The following is an 18,617-nucleotide window of genomic DNA, read 5'->3' as shown; positions in this document are numbered from 1 at the left end:
CTGATACAGGAGAAGAGGCCCACTTAAAATGAGAAATATCAAAATTACTTCTTTACTGGCAACAGAGAGCTTTTGCCATTGGAAATCTTCTGTAAGTATTTATCTAAATCTTCTCCGAATAGCCATTCACCATGAAAAGGGAAACTGACTAGGAGCTTCTTACACGGTGCTTCGGCTGACCAACTCTTAAGCTAAAGAACTCTGTGAGAATGCACTAGTCCCAACATCAGACGTGAAATCTGAATGGACGCATCTCTCAGAGCATCTACTGTGAAAGACAGTGCGTCTGCTAAATCAGCGTACTGCTGAATATGTTCAACAGGTAAAAATGTAAACATCTCCTCAAATTGCTCCTTAAACCACTTACCGACCAGCGCACGACGATGTACGTGCTATTTTTGAAGAGGGATATCTCGGTAACGGCAGCAGCTGCTGGCACAATCGAGATATCTATCTCTTCAGGCGCCGGTCGGCTGTACGATAACGGTGGTCTCCGCGGCGGATTCGCCGCGAGATCACCGCCATCGGTGGCTGGAGAGGTGCCACCCCCCCTCCCGCCGCTTACCGGAGCCGTCGGGTCCTTTCGCTATCTGGGTATGGAGACGAGTGAGGCTAAGATGGCCCCCACTCGTCTCTATACCATAGGAGGGCGAAAGCGACTTCAAAACTTCACTTCCGCCCATACCTCTTAAAAAAGGTACATTTTTTTTTAAATTAAATTTTTTTTTTTGTTGCATTTTAGTCCAAATATGAGATCGGAGGACTTTTTGACCCCAGATCTCATATTTAAGAGGACCTGTCATGCTTTTTTCTATTACAAGGGATGTTTACATTGCTTGTAATAGGAATAAAAGTGATTCATTTTTTTTTTAAACTGTGTAAAAAGAAATAAAATCAATTAAAATAAATAAGAAAAAAAAAAAAAAGGTTTTTAAAAACACCCCGTCACGACGAGCTTGCGCACAGAAGCGAGCGCATACGTGAGTAGCGGTAGAGCGAGAGCAATAATTCTAGCCTTAGATCTCCTCTGGAACGCAAAAAATGCAACCTGTAGAATTTTTTAAATGTCGCTTATGGAGATTTTTGAGGCTAAAAGTTTGACGCCATTCCACGAGCGGTGCAATTTTGAAGCGTGACATGTTGGGTATCAATTTACTCGGCGTACCATTATCTTTCACAATATAAAAAAAAAAAAAAAATATTGGGCTAATTTTACTGTTTTATTTTTTTTTATTCAATAAAATGAATTTTTTTCCAAAAAAAAGTGCGCTTGTAAGACAGCTGTGCAAATACGGTGTGAAAAAAAGTATTTCAATGACCGTCATTTTATTCTCTAGGGTGTTAGAAAAAGAAAAACAATATAAAATGGTTTGGGGGTTCTAAGTAATTTTCTAAAACTGTTTTAAACATGTAAATACCAAATCTGAAAAAGAGGCCTGGTCCTTAAGCGGTTAATGGCCCGGGATACACCCTTCGCAGCCAGAACTGGCTGCACTGCTGAACCTGCTAAAGCCATCTGGTTCTTAGAAAGGTGCTCCAGCTTCCTATCCGCCGAGTCCTTCAACATGAGTGCATTATCAACCAGACATGTGATTACCTCCGTAAATAAGAATCTCACAGCATCAACTACTGGAATCCCCCATTTCTTATAGAAATCCTCTTCCATAGGATAGTTTGGCAAACCTCTTAAGAGGATAAAACTGCTTATCCGGATGCTCCCACTCTGCATACATAAGCTTTCTTAGCCACGCATGGATAGGAAAGGCATATCCAGCCGGAGGAGGTTTTAATGATCCTAACTTAGAGATGGGATCATCAGAAGCCTGCGCTGCAGGTAGCAAAAAGGATGACCGAACCAACCCAGTGAGAGTGTGCAAAAGCAATCTCTCTTGTGGCGATACTCCTTCCATGTTAGGATCCTCAGAAGAGAATAAGCCAGTATCTTACATATCTCTAGGAAGATCTGCCTGATCCCCGGCATCCTGAACCTCCATAGGAGGATCTTGAGCACCTGAAGGGGATCTACTGCGTTTAACCCCACTCTGAAGGGATAAAATCGCATCAAGCTTTTTCTCTAAGCCAGCAATGGTAGAGGACAACACTTCATGTGTGACATACTCAAGGGCTGAAGCGTCTTGAGCGACTGCAATAACAGCTTCCCCCGACGTCTCAATCTGACCAGCTGCAACACCCTCAGAAGAGGAAGAGATTCTTTTGGACAGTCTTAGTTTGTTGTGACCCCCTAGAACCCTCAGAGGAGTTCCTGGCCCCCTTGCCACTCATAGCTTACAGTACAAAGCAGAGGCACTACCTGCAAAAGAATGCAACCCTTGCTAGGCTATAGTACAGTACAATAACTATTAGTCCTAGCAATACAGTACAATGTTGTCAACAAAAGGGAGATGCCTGTGTCACCAAGCCTGACCAGCAACCACTCTGCTCTGTCCCTCCACCACCAGATTGCAGCTCTGTCTGCGTAGCTTAAATTACTTCCTCCATGTGTGGCCGGCGTCTGACGTTGTTTAGCCACGCCCCTTCCTCTTTCAACTAGGGAAGTGAACGAGCATCAGCAACATGGCGGCCAGTGGCAAGGGGGGGTAAAACGGCCATGATTTTTTAAAGAAAAAAAAAAAAAAAAAAAAAAAAAAAAAAAAAAAGAGGCAGCGGTCCGACATTAAAAAGGAATAAAAACTGCCACTCTGGGGGCCCAGGAAGTGATCAGAACCCCCCTTCATACCGGAGGGCCTGAGCTGGCTTGAACGGAGAGGAGAGTGAAAGCTTCTGCCATTTCCAGCGTCAGAATGGCGCTCGATACAGCCTCCAGTGGTGACACAGACATGACATCATAATACATGGAAGGAGAGATTCCTTGCAGAAAATCTCCCCTACCTTTCCTCGCCGCAGGGCTATCAGAGATAAAAACAAAAAACAAAAACAATCTTCACCCTTCATGGTAGGCTCCAAGACCTTGAAAGGAAACCTTCAGGAACAGGGGTACACTCAGGTAATCCCACAATCCTGGACCTGCGAGAAGACCCTGCCAGTAAACTTTTATTGGCCTCACTACCAAAAAGTACTGGATCCCAGGTCCTAGCCTAAAAGCATTCGCAAAGCAAACCTCGTGTCTTCGGATGATGAGGCCCGTGTACCGTTCATTTAGTCCATTACGGAGACATCAGAACAGATCCGGTTAGGAAGGCTGGCTCGCATCAAATGATTACTGCCTGTGGAGCTCAGTACACACATCCTTACACTTGCCCAACACCCTACACACTGGCAAAAAAAAAAATTGCAACTGTTGCACTGACGTCTACCTTGTAGAACTTGGTAAAAGTATGGACAGACGACCAGGTCGCCGCTTTAAACACCTGAGCGACCGACGCTTCGCGTCGAAAGGCCGATTGCCCTCGTAGAGTGGGCCGTGCCCGGAAAGGGGGCATCTGCCCCTTCAAGGCATAGGCTTGTACTACAATCTGTCTGATCTACCTGGAAATGGTGGCCGACGAGACCGCCATGCCCTTCTTTGGACCAGCCACCGAAACAAACAGTGAGTCTGACTTCCGAAAGGGAGCTGTGGCAGCCAAATACACCTTCAGGGCCCTAACCACGTCCAGAGCGTGAAGGGCCACCTCCTTGGGGTGCTTCGGCTTAGGACACAGTAATGGTAATACAATGTTCTCATTGATATGAAAAGCAGAGACCACCTTCGGTAGAAAAGAAGGTTGCAGACGCAACACCACCTTATCCCTATGGATGACCAGATAAGGTGACTTGCAAGACAAGGCCACCAATTCCGAAACCCTTCTGGCCGATGTGATGGCCACTAGAAAGACCACTTTCTGGGAAAGAGTCAACAGGGGAATCTCCCTGATAGTCTCAAAAGCGGCGGTGTTTGAAGCGCCGACAACACCAGGTTCAAATCCCATGGGAGTAGCGGACGCACCGGAGGGACCAGGGGCCGTTGAAATAAAATAAAAAATAAAAAAGGAAGAAGGACAGCCAAGGCTGATAATTTGCCCCTTGATGGTGCTCAATGCCAATCTCTGGTCTACTCCTTGCTGGAGAAACAGCAGGATCCTTTCTCCTCACACATGGAGATGTAGGCCTTCCAGGTACGATGGTATATCTTCCGAGAAGATTTCCGTGCCCTCAACATAGTTGGAATCACTGAGTCCGACAGACCCTGGTTCCTTAACACCTGGCTCTCAATAGCCATGCCGTTAAAGCCAGCGATGGTAAAGCAGAGTGGAAAATTGGACCTTGAGATAGGAGGTCCTCTCGCAATGGCAGTCGCCAGGGAGCGTCTGCCACTAGACGCACCAGATCTGTGTACCAGGGACGCTGAGGCAAATCTGGGCCAACCAGTATTACTGGGATCCCCTCGGCTTCCACTCTGCGAAGCAGACACGGCAACAATTTTAGTGGAGGAAAGGCGTAGATCAACTGGAACTGATCCCAAGGAGCCACTAGCGCATCTGCCCACGGATCTCTCGTCCTGGACACGGGAGGCCAGTAGATCCACATCTGGTGTGCCCCACTTCAGGCACAGCAGCCTGAATGTCTCCCGATGCAATGCCCATTCTCCTGGGTCCAGCATCTGTCGACTCAGTCCGCCTGCCAGTTTTCCACTCCCAGGATGTAAATGGCCGATAGGGCCGGTACGTGTCGCTCTGCCCACTGAAGTATGTGAGCGACCTCCCGAGCAGTGGCTGAGCTTCTTGTTCCCCCTTGGTGATTTATGTATGTTGTCCGACTGTATCCTGATCGGACGCCCTTGAAGCCTCACTGACCATGTGTGGAGACAGAGCCTGATCTCTCTCAATTAGAGCAGATTGATCAGCAACTCTGATTCTGTCATCGACCAGAGGCCCTGAGTCGACTGAACCCCCATCACTCCACCCCAGCCGGATAGACTGGCGTCCGTAGCGATCACCGTCCATTTCAGAGGAAGGAATGATTTTCCGGACTGAATCACCAGGAACCTCAACCACCATATCATAGAGTCCCTGACTGGTTGGCTCATCTGGATCTGTCGATCTAGGGACAACTGAGACTTGTTACATTTTAACAAGATCTCCTTCTACAGTACTCTGGTGTGGAACTGGGTGTAGGGTACTGCCTTGAAGGAGGCTACCATGAGTCCCAGTACTAGCATGCAAAACCGGAGTGACAACCACTTGTGGTTCATCAGCAGTTTCACCGTGGACCTGAGAGTCTGCAATTTGTCTGAAGGGAGAAAAACTCTCGCTTCTCTGGAGTCCAACAGTAAACCTAGGTACGCCAGACACTCGGTCGGCACAATCGCCGACTTCTTTAGGTTCAACAGCCACCCGAATTCTTGCAGGGTCTGCATGGTGATCGCCACATCCTCCTCTAAATCTGAGGCGGAAGATGCTCTCAGGAGGAGATAGTCTAGGTAGTCCACGATCGCGATCCCACGTTGTCTCAGCAATGCCAATACTGGAGCCAGTACCTTAGTAAAGACATGGGGGGGCTGATGCCAGACGAAAAAGGAAGAGCCACAAATTGGTAATGGGCTTACCTGACTGCAAAAATGCAGAAACGTTTGATGCCGAAAGGCATATGGGTATGTGCAGGAACGCATCCTGGATGTCTAAGGACGCCAGGGAGTCCCTTCGATGGAGTGCAGTGACTACTGAGCGAACCGATTCCATTCTGAACCTCTGCACTTTTACAAAGTGATTGAGGGCTTATAAGTCCAAGATCGGACATACCCATTCATTCTTGGGAACCACAAAAAGATTTGAGTAGAATCCCTGGAAGCGTTCTGATTCCGGAACAGGTACAATCACCCCGCAATTCAGCAAGTCCCTTACCGCCCCCAACAGGGCCTCACGGTGAACCGGGGATACAGGTATGCTGGAGGGGAAGAATCTGTTTGGCTGCCAAGAGAGAAACTATCTTGTAGCCTGTGGAAAACAGATCGCAGACCCATTGGTCGGATAACCGGGCTGCATAACCGGAGGACCACCGGGCTGCAAACTCCCGAAGTCGACCCCCCACCGAGACATGGGTGGGGGCAAACCTTCATGCGGTAGCACTTTTATTCGTAGGCTTGCGGTTCCAGGGATGTTTTTGACCATCCGTGGATGTCCTGTCGGGCTGGGGATGTTTTGTCGAAGCACTGGGTGGACAAAAAAGCCATTTGTGAAAAAAGAGGGCCCATTGCCTACGGCGTGGCTCCTTAGCTTTCCTGGCCTGTGGGAGTAGTGTACACTTACCACCAGTGGCATTTTTAATAATGTCATCCAACGAGGCTCCAAAGAGCCGGTCGCCAAGGAAAGAAAGATCCGTCAGGGCTTTTTTGGATGCCTGGTCAGCAGACCAGCATTTTAGCCAAATCAGGCACCTCAGCATCACAGCTGACACTGAAGCCCTGGATAACAGAGGGAGAGTATCCAGGGCCACGTCACAGACATACTTAAGGCCTTGCACTAGTTGGTCTGCTAGTTTCACGCAGACAGGGGAGGCCTGTTGCTCTCCCAATTCGCAATGCAAAAGTTTTGCCCACTCAAAGTGCGGATGCCAGTACAGGTCGCACGGCTGACCCCACAACCGTAAACAAGGAACGAGCCACCGCCTCAGCCTTCCTGTCCGTGGGATGCTTGAATGCAGGAGTCCCCTCAACCGGGATTGTGGTTACTTTATTTAACCTGGATACTGGGGAGTCCACGACCAGAGGAGCCAACCATTTCTTGAGAAGGCTTTCCTGAAACGCACCGCCATGTAGTTGGGGACCGAAAAGGTCCGTTGCGGGCGACCCCATTCCTTGTAAATGAACTTGTCAAAATAAAAGTCAGATACAGGAACACCTTAGGTGAACATGCGGGACCCAAAAGGGACCAGTACATCAGCAGAGGAATCCGCTTGCTCCTGAATCTTCAGGGTATCACACCCAGCTGTGATAAGTGCTCCAACTAGCGATTTGTCACGCACGGACCCAGACGGGGACTCATCCTCACTGTCCTGGGCAACGTCATCTGACAAGACAGAGCAGGGGTCACCGGCCTCAGCAGGACCCGAGTCTGTGTCAGAGCTCTCCCCAAAGGTGGGGGGGGGGGGGTCAGGGGCCGCTTTTTAGCACCTTTCTTCCCACACACCGCCTCTATCTTGGCAACGAACTAATTGAGGACCACCGTCAGGGTGTCCATAGGGACCGCACAGTCAGCAGGTGACCCGGTTGCAATTGCCTGGATTTCGGGGGAAGAAACACCAGTTTCTGAAGCCATGCTGACCCTACCCTGTTTGCCACCCAAAAGGGACTTAGGACAGTCCCACCCTCCTTGCTGCCACTGAGGGGCTCTAAACCGCCCGAGTAGTTCCATGCTGTATTACCGCAGTACCTGTAGATCCCCAGCGCTCCCAGATGCATGCGGTACCAAAGCTGTGTTGGTGGCAGGCCATCAAAATGATCGGTTAGCGATCTGAAACACGTGTCCAGATTACAAAGAACAACCTCCCAGCGCTCTGTGATGACAAAACAGGAAGCTGAGGGCAAAGGGGCTGCTGCTAGAGCACAAAAACGCGGTCCGGCTTCAGGAAAATGGCTGCCAGTGTTCTAATAGAGAATCACTAGGAAAATGGCCACTTGAAGCCCAGAAGCATGTCTAACCCTTGCCCACATTTAAAATGGCCGCCGGCCATCGCCATGAGGGGGATAGAGAAAACATGTGGCAGACACAGCGCTGCACCAACACAGGGGCAAACCTCACAGGCATCCACCGGGACTAAGCTTCAGGACCCAGGCACCCCAGTACAGCCAAACCCCCAGGTGAGAGCCCAGGGCACACACACCGCTCAGTATCACAGCCCCCTGAGGAGGGAAAGGAGGGGAGTTAGGGACAGGGTATAGAAGAGGGGGGTGAGGGGGCCCCCCCGAATCGACCTCCCAGGGAATGTCCAGCTGCTCCACCCTGCCGAGGCATAAAGAGCTGTACTTACCAGTCCTGAAGAGCTGGGAGACATTCCATGGTAGTCAACTCCTAATCAGTACAGGGAAGACTACTGGCCCAGCATACTGTGACGCAGACAGTAGCCCGGTCATATGTATGCCCCGGAGCATAAAAGCTCACAACCACCTCTGGAGCTGAGGTATGTCGTGGCCTGCCGAGCCATAGCTGCGACCTGCACACGCTTGATGGCCGAACTGGGGAGACAAGGATAACTTAACCACACACAACACAGGTGAGAACCTGCTTTCTCCCAGGACCAGCCTAAGAGATCATGGCTCCCATTGGAGGTGTTCCTCCCAGTTGGAGGAAACAAAACTGAGGAGGCTGCTTGGAGGCCTTCCTTTAACCACTTGGGATCCGCGCTATTGCCGAATGACGGCATTAGCGCGGACCTAGATTGCCGGGACTACGTCTATTGACGTCGTCCCGGTTACGAGCGGCCTGCGCGCCCCCTGAGGGGCGCGCGCGGCGCGCTCTGTGATCGGCGAGTCAGTGAGACTCGCCTGATCACCGATCCGTGTAAGGGGTCGATCCCGACCCCTTATCACGTGATCAGCTGTCAGCCAATGACAGCTGATCATGTGATAAAACGGAGCCGGTAATCGGCTAGTATTCCTCCTCGCGCTGACAGCGCGAGGAGAAAAAAAAAAGCCGATCGCCGGCGGCCGTGTTCGGGACATCAGTCCCGATCACGGCCAGCAATTCAAGCGGACACCTGCCCCCTGCCAGTGCCCACCTGCCACCCGCAGTGCCATCCTGAAATAAAGTAAGTGCCCCCCTGTCAGTGCCACCCAGCAGTGCCCATAGTGCCCACAGTGCCACCCAGCAGTGCCCACAGTGCCACTCAGCAGTGCCACCCAAAATCTGCCTCAAAGGTGCTGCACCCCAGTGCCGCCCATCAGTGCCCAGCAGTGCCGCCCATCAGTGCCCAGCAGTGCCGCCCATCAGAGCCACCTATCAGTGCCACCTATCAGTGCCCATCAGTCCCATCTATCTGTGGTACCTATCAGTGCCCATCCGTGCCACCCATCCGTGCCACTTATCCGTGCCATCTTATCTGTGCCCATCTTTGCCCATCAGTGCCGCCTTATCTGTGCCCATCGGTGCCGCCTTATCTGTGCCTATTAGTGCCGCCTTATCTGTGCCTATCAGTGCCCACCAATGCAGCCCATCAGTGCCCACCAATGCAGCCCATCAGTGCCCACCAATGCAGCCCATCAGTGCCCACCAATGCAGCCCATCAGTGCCCACCAATGCAGCCCATCAGTGCCCACCAATGCAGCCTATCAGTGCCGCCTAATCAGCGCACTTCAATGAAGGAGAAAAATGACCCGTTTGCAAAATTTTATAACAAACTATTAAAACATGATTTTTTTTTTTTTTGCATCTTTTTTTGTTTGTTTAGCAAAAAATAAAACTCCGAGCTGTAACTAAATACCACCAAAAGAAAGCTCTATTTGTGGGAAAAAAATGATAAAAATTTCATTTGGGTACAGTGTTGTATGACCGCGTAATTGTCACTCAAAGTGCATCAGCGCTGAAAGCTGAAAATTGGTCTGGGACTGAGGGGGGTTTAAGTGCCCAGTAAGCAAGTGGTTAAAGCTCTGATGGAGGAGACGTTTCCTTTTGGGAGGTGGAGCCATGATCTCAGGTGGCTGTCCAGAAAGTCATTTTGGAAAAACATTTTTCTTCGTTTCTGTAATAAATTTTTTTGCTAATAAGTAATTTTTCTTCTTTGCTGATGTGCACAGATGACTGCACTGATAATCAGGACACTGATCAGTGCCTCGATTATCAGTGTAAACAATGTACTGACAGCCCTGCCGGTTTTTGGCACTCCTTTTCTCACAACACAGCATGCGGAAAAGGGCTATATGGTACAGGGCTGCCGCGATTGGCCCTTTACCCGAACTATGATCAGCTGTGTCCTAAGGACACAGCGGCCACAGAACGTGTCTGATGCACGCTGCATGGGGCAAGGTTCAGGAAGGACGCCCTCCTGGAACTGTAGTACCGCGCTGTAGCCATCTTTTGGCTATAACATGGTACTAAAGTGGTTAAAGTATAGTTGTGTGACAATAGAGAATATTTGCTATGGTCTTACTGCTTCTCCACACGGCCAATCAGGGCCCACTTCCTGTTCAGCTGAGAGGAGAAGCAACAGTCCCGGCTCTTCCCTCGACAAGCTGGAACAAGGAGCCACATCGGCCTCCTAAGGAAAGGCCACTGAGTATCGCCGTCTGTCTCCCGCATGGGGAGGAGCAGGTTTGTTCCCCCCCCCCCCCCCCCCCAAAAAAAATATTGAGCACCAGCCGCCACTGCAATGGGGACACTAGTTCTGGTGACATTTCAGTATTACCTCACTTGAGGATTTTCAGCCACTTTCGGCTATGGGACTGGAAGAGAAGGGAAATCTCAATAAGGCCACAGGTGGCAAAATATAAAAAACCTGGAAAGCGTTAACCATGTGCCGTCTCTCCCACCATCAACTGATGGCTGGGCGCTTCGGCTGTTGTTCTGAGTGGACGTCATATGACGGTCTCCCAGAACGGCCGATCTTGCATGCTGATTGTGCCATGTTGCTAGAACGCGATAGTCTGTGATTGGACACAGCCAATCACATGTAATCGGCACTCCTCGCCCTGACACTGAGTGTGAGGAGAGGAGAGCCGCTCAGTGGCATCTCCTCACAGGGGACAGCTAGGTATGTACTCAGGGCCCTGATTACAATGATTGCCCACCACTGCCAGCAATCAGTGGCCATTAGTAATGCTGGCTATCAGTGCTGCTCATCAGTGCCACCTATCTGTGCCCACCAGTACGTCATATTCGTGCCTCATTAGTGCCACCTAGTCAGTACCCATAAGTGCCACCTCATCAGTGGAGAAAAATTTATTAGTTACAAAATTTACTGACAGAAACAAACATTTTCTCAAAATTTTTTTTTTTTTTTTTAGGAAAAAAGTTAAAAACCAAGCAGTGATTAAATAACAGCAAAAGAAAGCTCTATTAGTTTGAATATAATTATAACAATTTCACATGGTTACAGTGTAGTACAACCGCGCAGTTGTTATTCAATGTGTGACAACGCTGAAAGCTGAAAAATAGTCTGGGCAGGAAGGGGGTGCAAGTGCCCTGTATTGAGGCATTTAAAGAGGGATTCCACCAAAAAAAAAAATATATATATTAAAAGCCAGCAGCTATAAATACTACAGCTGCTGACTTTTAATAAATGGACACTCACCTGTCCCAGGTTCCAGCGATGCCGGCAGCCGAGGCCGATCGATCGCTCGGCCCTCGGCTGCTGCCGTCACCATTCTAGGTGAGGGAATCAGGAAGTGAAGCGAATCGGCTTCACTTCCCGGTTCCCCACAGCGCATGCCCGAGTCGCGCAGCGCAATAGGAATTCTCCGCGCTGTCTCTGAGACCCGTGTGTGTCCCAGCAGACAGCGCGGCAGGACAGGAAATGGCGTAGACTCCCACGGGAGTCTATGCCCGGAAGTGGGTGTAAATACCTGTCTTTGACAGGTATCTCCACCCCCCTGAAAGGTGCCAATTGTGACACCGGAGGGGGGGGAGGGTTCCGATTAGCGGAAGTTCCACTTTAGGGTGGAACCCCGCTTTAAAAACCTCCCAAAAATACAAAGTTTTGCCTTTAGTTCTGCTTTAACAAGCTGAATGTAAAAGTGGATTATTTACTACGCACGTCTGCTCCAGGTTTCATGGCTTCCCCCAATGCAATGGCATGTTTCTTTGCAGAGCACAGCATAGACACAGGCTGGGTTTTATTTGAGCAGCTGATATACTTCAGTAATACTCACATGGACCTGTACAGGAACCTGGCTCGATGCTAATACTGCAAGAAACTCAGCGTCGGTAGAAGTGCTATAGTTACCGTGTGAAACGTCACATTTAGAGCCACCTTGGTGATTTTCACTGACTGACAACTCTAAGTCACAATGTAAGCTTGCTTTTGGTCTCTGCTTTGCGGTGACATGCTCACAAACGTTCTGTGGAGAACTAGCACACACTTCGTGAGGAGGCCACGTGTCCCCACTACCGGTGAGAGATGGTGGCTGTCCAGCTGCTGCGTCACCAGCCACATAACACGAGGGGTCCGACAAAGACTGACCACTTCTACACAACGTATGCTCCCACGGGCTGCTACACTGTAAATGCACACGATGCTCTTCATAAAAGTGACCCCCCTCGTCACACACAGTATTTCCGCATATTCCTTGAGGCGGAATTAAGGCTATGGTAGGAGCCCCAACAAAAACGTGTATTCTACTCCCGTCAGTCATATTTTTTTTTTTTTCCCCCAGTTTTTCTGGAACCCGTTCCTTAACAGTAAGCCCCACTTCGACCCTCATAGTCGTTCCGTAAGCTGGCAATTATCCACGCCCCATTTAACTGACAGGCGGCAGTAACCGGAAACTGTAGATCCGCCATATTTTAATCTGGAAACGTCGTACAAAACGTAAAAATAACAACACGAATGCACTAAACGTATATAGGGACCATGTAACCCCTGATAGGGGGCGCTGTTCTGTTTCCCCGCACACGTAAGTGGAGCGACCACGGAGTCTGCGCAGGATAGTTGTGGCTGTTGCCAAGGGAACGGAGTCAGCGGTGTTAGCTGCTAGGCGAAGGAGTCAGGAACGTGTCCGTCTATTGTCGAGGAAATATGGTAAGGATATCAATGTGTGATTGAGAATAATGCCTCTACACTCTGCCAGTTAGGGATTGCTCAGAATAACGCTATTCTATAGTTTAACAGTTGTATCTATTGCCCCTGCCAGTCTGTTACATATGGATAGATCTTTTTTTGATACGAAGAGACAAATGCTACTGTAATCTCATGGTGTTAGCAGAATCAACGAAGTGTTCTGTGGCAGTGTGAAACTGCTCCTAAGGGCTTGTTTCCATGTGTGGCAGTGACTACCGCTCCTCTGAAAAGCGATTCAAGCTCAGATCAGTTTTCAAAGGTGTTTGACAGGTGGTGAGGAGTAAGGATAGTGCTGGTTCACACTAGTGGAATGCAAGAACCCTGCGAATCCACTGCAGGTTCCCGCATTGCACCTGACACGCACGGCAGTTTACACTGGCATATGCGAACTGCTGGGAAGTGTCATTATATGTTAACAACACCCCCATTTCAGCTCGCATATCGCACTGCGAACTGACAGTTTGGACATGAATCGGATCGCATATGTGTGAACACACATGCGATCTGATTCTAGTCCGAACAGAAAAAAGGGTCCTGTGTGTTGTGTGTTTGGCTCGAATGCGGTGTGATGTCAGACATACTATCTGTATGGCTGACATCGCACCGCACAGACATCGCATGTAATGTGAACAGTAGTGGCACTGCAAATTACATGCTATGTCTGGCATTGCACTAGTGTGAACCAGCACTTAGTGAGGAGGCAATATGTCGCCTCCTCACTGCCTGATTTAACCTGTTAATTGCTGTACCACTGCACCAAAATCGTGTGCATTGCATGCAATTGCAGGGCGGTTGCAGAGCATACCCATTAAACTGCATTAGTCACGACATGCTGTTTTATGTTTTGCCATGGCCGTGTATAACGCTAGTGCACCCACGGCATGTCTACAGCTTTGAAAAGATGCATGTTTAGTGTTCAGGTAGGCGGTCGAGATGCAGTAAAACTGCAGCTCAACCACCTGATTTTACTGCACTTGGCCACACGTGTGAAGGAGCCCTAAGGGTCACCATGCACATTACAATCTAACCGTGGATTTTAGATTCAGCAAGTCATGTAATATTGGGACTGACCTACCTAATCTATCTGTATTTAACCACTTCAGACCCAGAAGGATTTACCACCTTCCTGACCAGAACTTTTTTTGCGATTCGGCACTGCATCTCTTTAACTGACAATTGCACAGTCGTGCGATGTGGCTCCCAAACAAAATTTGTGTCCTTTTTTTCCCCCCACAAATAGAGATTTCTTTTGGTGGTATTTGATCACCTCTGCAGTTTTTATTTTTTGCGCTATAAACAAAAAAGTGCGACAATTTTGAAAAAAAAACGCATTATTTACTTTTTGCTATAATAAATATCCCCAAAAATATATAAAAAAACATTTTTTTCAATTAGTTTAGGCGGATACACATTCTTCTATGTATTTTTGGTAAAAAAAACTCGCAATAAGCGTTTATTGATTGGTTTGCACAAAAGTTATAGCATCTACAAAATAGGGGATAGTTTTATGGCATTTTTATTAGTAATTTTTTTTTACTAGTAATGGCGGCAGTCAGCGATTCCTTTTTTTTTTTTTATCGTGACTGTGACATTTTGGCGGACATATCGGACAATTTTGACAAATTTTTTGGACCATTGGCATTAATACAGCGATCGATGCTATAAAATTGCATTGATTACTGTAAAAAATGTCACTGGCAGTGAAGGGGTTAACCACTAGGTGGCAGTGTAGGGGTTAAGTGTTCCTAGGGGCCTGTTTCTAACTGTATGGGAGCATGGCTGTGTATGATACCACACTGATCGCTGCTCCCTAGTGATGGACGAACTTCCGACGGGACGTTTCGCGAACGCGAAACGCGAACGGACACAAACGTTCGCGAAAACGACCGTTCGCCGCGGGCTCCATTGACTTCAATGGGAGGCGAATTTCGCAAACCTTTAGGTCGAATTTGCGGCCACGGGGTAATTATTAGGGGGTAGCACGTAGTCCCACCACCTGGACAATAGCATAATACATGTATGAGGTGAATTTGGGATCGATAACTACAAGCATTTTTTTTTTATTTGGGAAATTGTTCTGACAATTCAGGACTATGGAGCTAATGAAGGCAATGGAGGAGAGGGAAGGTCAGGGACCAGGGTAGGCAAACAAGAGGGTGCAGGAGATACAGAGCACTGACAGCAGCACCGTAATACAGAGCACTGACATCAGCACCGTGACATACAGCGCTGACAGCAGCTCCGTGACATACAGCGCTGACAGCAGCTCCGTGACATACAGCGCTGACAGCAGCTCCGTGACATACAGCGCTGACAGCAGCTCCGTGACATACAGCGCTGACAGCAGCTCCGTGACATACAGCGCTGACAGCAGCACCGTGACATACAGCGCTGACAGCAGCTCCGTGACATACAGCGCTGACAGCAGCTCCGTGACATACAGCGCTGACAGCAGCTCCGTGACATACAGCACTGACAGCAGCTCCGTGACATACAGCGCTGACAGCAGCTCCGTGACATACAGCGCTGACAGCAGCACCGTGACATACAGCGCTGACAGCAGCTCCGTGACATACAGCGCTGACAGCAGCTCCGTGACATACAGCGCTGACAGCAGCTCCGTGACATACAGCGCTGACAGCAGCTCCGTGACATACAGCGCTGACAGCAGCTCCGTGACATACAGCGCTGACAGCAGCTCCGTGACATACAGCGCTGACAGCAGCTCCGTGACATACAGCGCTGACAGCAGCTCCGTGACATACAGCGCTGACAGCAGCTCCGTGACATACAGCGCTGACAGCAGCACCGTAAGCAGCCCCAGGAGGAAGTCAGCACAGCACAGGGATGGTGTGATCCCCTCATAATAAGAACCCCCAGGAGGAAGTCAGCACAGCACAGGGATGGTGGGAGCCCCTCATAATAAGAACACCCAGGAGGAAGTCAGCACAGCACAGGGATGGTGGGAACCCCTCATAATAAGCAGCCCCAGTAGAAATATGACACCGCTCAACCTCTTCAAAGAGGAGGGTAGGGGCATATAGTACGGTGTGCTTTTTTGGGTCAGGGAAGTGAGCCAAATGAATTAAGAAGGTCTGTGTGCTTGATTCCAAAAATTGTTTATAGACATATACATGGTCTACTGATCACATGTGTTGAATTCCTCCGAGATCCATGCCTCATTCATTTTTAGAAATGTGAGGTAGTTAACACTGTGGTGAGCTAGGCGAGTACGCTTATCGGTCACAATCCCCCCTGCTGCGCTGAACGTCCTTTCGGACAGGACACTGGATGAGGGGCAAGCCAACAGTTCGATTGCAAATTGGGCAAGCTCTGGCCAGAGGTCAAGCCTGCCCACCCAGTAGTCTAGGGGTTCATCACTCCTCAGAGCGTCCACATCGGCCGTTAACCCAATGTAGTCGGACACCTGACGGTCTAGGCGTTCCCTGATGCTGGATCCGGATGACACCTGTCGATGGGTCGGCTGAAAGAATGACCTCATATCCGAAGTCACCAACACATCTTCAAACCGGCCTCTTCTTGCAGGCGCTGTTGGATTGGTACCCGCAAATCCTTCTCTGGGAGTGGGAATTGCTCCTCTGCCAGCGCACGCAAAAGCAGAATGCAGCATTTCTCGAAGCAAGGCCTGGAAGTGCTGCATTCTGACAGCCCTCTGCGACGGCGGTAACATTTCCGCCATTTTGTGTTTGTACCGGGGGTCTAAGTACGTTGCCACCCAGTACTGGTCCTTGACCCTCATGCTTTTTATACGGGGGTCCCTATTAAAACACTGGAGCATGAAGGCCCCCATTTGCACTAAAGTGGAAGCGGTGTGGTGGCCTGGCTCCTGCTCATCATCCAGGATAATGTCGTCCTCTTCATTCTCCTCTCCCCATCCTCGCACAACAGGGATCCCAGAAAGGTTTAAAGCATGCTCTTCTTGCTCCTGCTCATCCGCCCCGGCACCATCCTCCTCTGACTCCTCATCAGACTCCTGTTGTTGACTTGTCTCAGATAGAGTAGCCCCCCCTGGGAATTCATCCAGCATTGCGACTTCCTCATCTTCCCGCTCCTGCTCCTCCACAGCCTGATCAATGACACGACGCAATGCACGCTCCAGAAAGAAGGCATAAGGTACCATGTCACTGATGGCGCCATGGCTGCGACTGACCAGTTTGGTGATCTCCTCAAATGGCCGCAGAAGTCTGCATGTGTCGCGCATGAGCAGCCACTGGCGCGGTGAAAAAAAACCCAGCTCCCCAGAACCGTTTCTTTCGCAGAGTTCATACAGGTAGACGTTAACTGCACGTTTCTGCTGGAGCAGCCTATCAAGCATATAGAAGGTTGAGTTCCATCGCGTCGGGCAATCGCAAATAAGACGTCTGACCGGCAGATGGTGTCGCCGCTGAATGTCAGCAAGGCGAGCCATGGCCGTGTAAGATCTTCTGAAATGGGCCGAGATTTTCCTTGCCTGCCGCAAGATGTCCTGGACCCCAGGGTATTTGACAAGGAATCGCTGCACGACCAAGTTTAAGACGTGTGCCATGCACGGCACGTGCGTGATTTTGCCCTGTTTCAATGCGCTAAGCAGATTGGCACCGTTGTCACACACCACTTTACCAACTGTCAAATTGAGCGGTGTTAGCCACTCATCTGCCTGTGAACGCAAAGCTGAAAGGAGTGCCGGGCCAGTGTGGCTCTTTGCTTCCAGGCACAACAGACGCAGCACGGCATGGCAACGTCTCACCTGGCATGTGGAATAGGTTCTGGGGAGCTTGGGCGGTGCAGTGGAAGAGACGCTAGCAGCGGAAAAGGAGGAGGCAGCTGAGGAGGAGAGGGAGGAGGATGGAGTAGGAGGAGGAGAAGAAGAGTCAGGCCTGCATGCAATCCGTGGCGGTAAAACCAAATCTACACGGGTGCCACGGGTTACATGCTTGACGGCCGTCAGAAGGTTCACCCAGTGGGCAGTAAAACTGATATACCTTCCCTGCCCGTGTTTGCTAGACCACGTGTCTGTGGTCAGATGTATCTTGGCACCGACACTGTGTGCCAGAGATACATTCACTTGCCGCTGAACATGGCCATATAGCTCTGGGATGCCCTTCTCTGAGAAATACTTCCTTCCTGGGACCTTCCATTGTGGTGTTCCAATGGCCACAAATTTGCGAAAGGCCTCCGAGTCCACCAGTTTATATGGCAGTAGTTGGCGGGCTATGAGTTCTGACAAGCCAGCCGCCAACCGTTGGGCAAGAGGGTTATCCGGCGTCATCATTTTTTTACGCTCAAACATTAGGCCCACGGAAGCCTGCCTTTTTGCAGAAAAATGTGAGCTTGGCGTGATGGAAGGTGGAGTGGAGGACAATTGTGAGGAGAGAGGAGAAGGAGAAGTAGAAGACGAGGCTGGACGGTGAGAGCCTGCAGTGTGGCTTTGTGTGTTCCGTTGCTCCCACTGGGCTCGGTGATGGCTGCTCATGTGCCTTCTTAAGGCGGTCGTCCCTAGGTGAGTATTGGGCTTACCGCGACTAACGCGTTGACTGCAAAGATTGCAGATGGCAACGCTATTGTCAGCAGCGGACACGTTAAAAAAAGCCCACACTGCGGAGCCATGTGCCGGTGTCCTGGGAGCGCCAGATGTGACCGTACATGGTCGATGACTCGCTCCTGATACATTTGCAGTCTGCTTTGTCCCTGCTGTGCAATGTAAGTCATTGCTGCTTCTCCTCCCTATCTGCTGGTCCATATCTCCCTCTGAACTCCCCTCCTCTTCCTCTCTTGTGGGCACCCACGTGACATCACTAGACACGTCATCATCAACGTCACCTTCCCCACCGCTATAAGTAGAGTAGGCAGCAACACCGGGGACCAACCTCCTCCTTGGGCTGATCTGGGTACTGGCGTCAGACTGCTGAGTAGCG

At 49.9% G+C, this 18,617-nt stretch overlaps 2 protein-coding genes across 3 annotated transcripts in view; one reads left to right on the top strand and one right to left on the bottom strand.

Moving 5' to 3' along the window:
• Positions 1-12,469, bottom strand: part of SHLD2 (shieldin complex subunit 2) — a 34,735-nt gene extending 22,266 nt beyond the window's left edge. Inside the window, exon 1 of the mRNA XM_077452499.1 lies at positions 11,795-12,469. Coding sequence (XP_077308625.1) covers positions 11,795-12,346 — 552 coding nt within the window. The 5' untranslated portion in view covers positions 12,347-12,469. The remainder of the gene's footprint in view (positions 1-11,794) is intronic.
• Positions 12,447-18,617, top strand: part of IFT56 (intraflagellar transport 56) — an 872,526-nt gene continuing 866,355 nt past the window's right edge. The window contains exon 1 of one of the 2 annotated variants that reach the window (XM_077452501.1): positions 12,447-12,663. In XM_077452501.1, coding sequence (XP_077308627.1) covers positions 12,661-12,663 — 3 coding nt within the window. In that variant the 5' untranslated portion in view covers positions 12,447-12,660. The remainder of the gene's footprint in view (positions 12,664-18,617) is intronic. The other variant, XM_077452500.1, reaches the window with a different exon arrangement.

This window comes from Lithobates pipiens, unplaced genomic scaffold, assembly GCF_037356315.1.
Source record: "Lithobates pipiens isolate NorthernLeopardFrog02 unplaced genomic scaffold, aLitPip1_a1.2 Scaffold_23, whole genome shotgun sequence".
Classification (NCBI taxonomy): Eukaryota; Metazoa; Chordata; class Amphibia; order Anura; family Ranidae; genus Lithobates; species Lithobates pipiens.
Note: the sequence above shows the minus strand (reverse complement) of the source record. Positions and strands in the feature narration are given on the sequence as shown.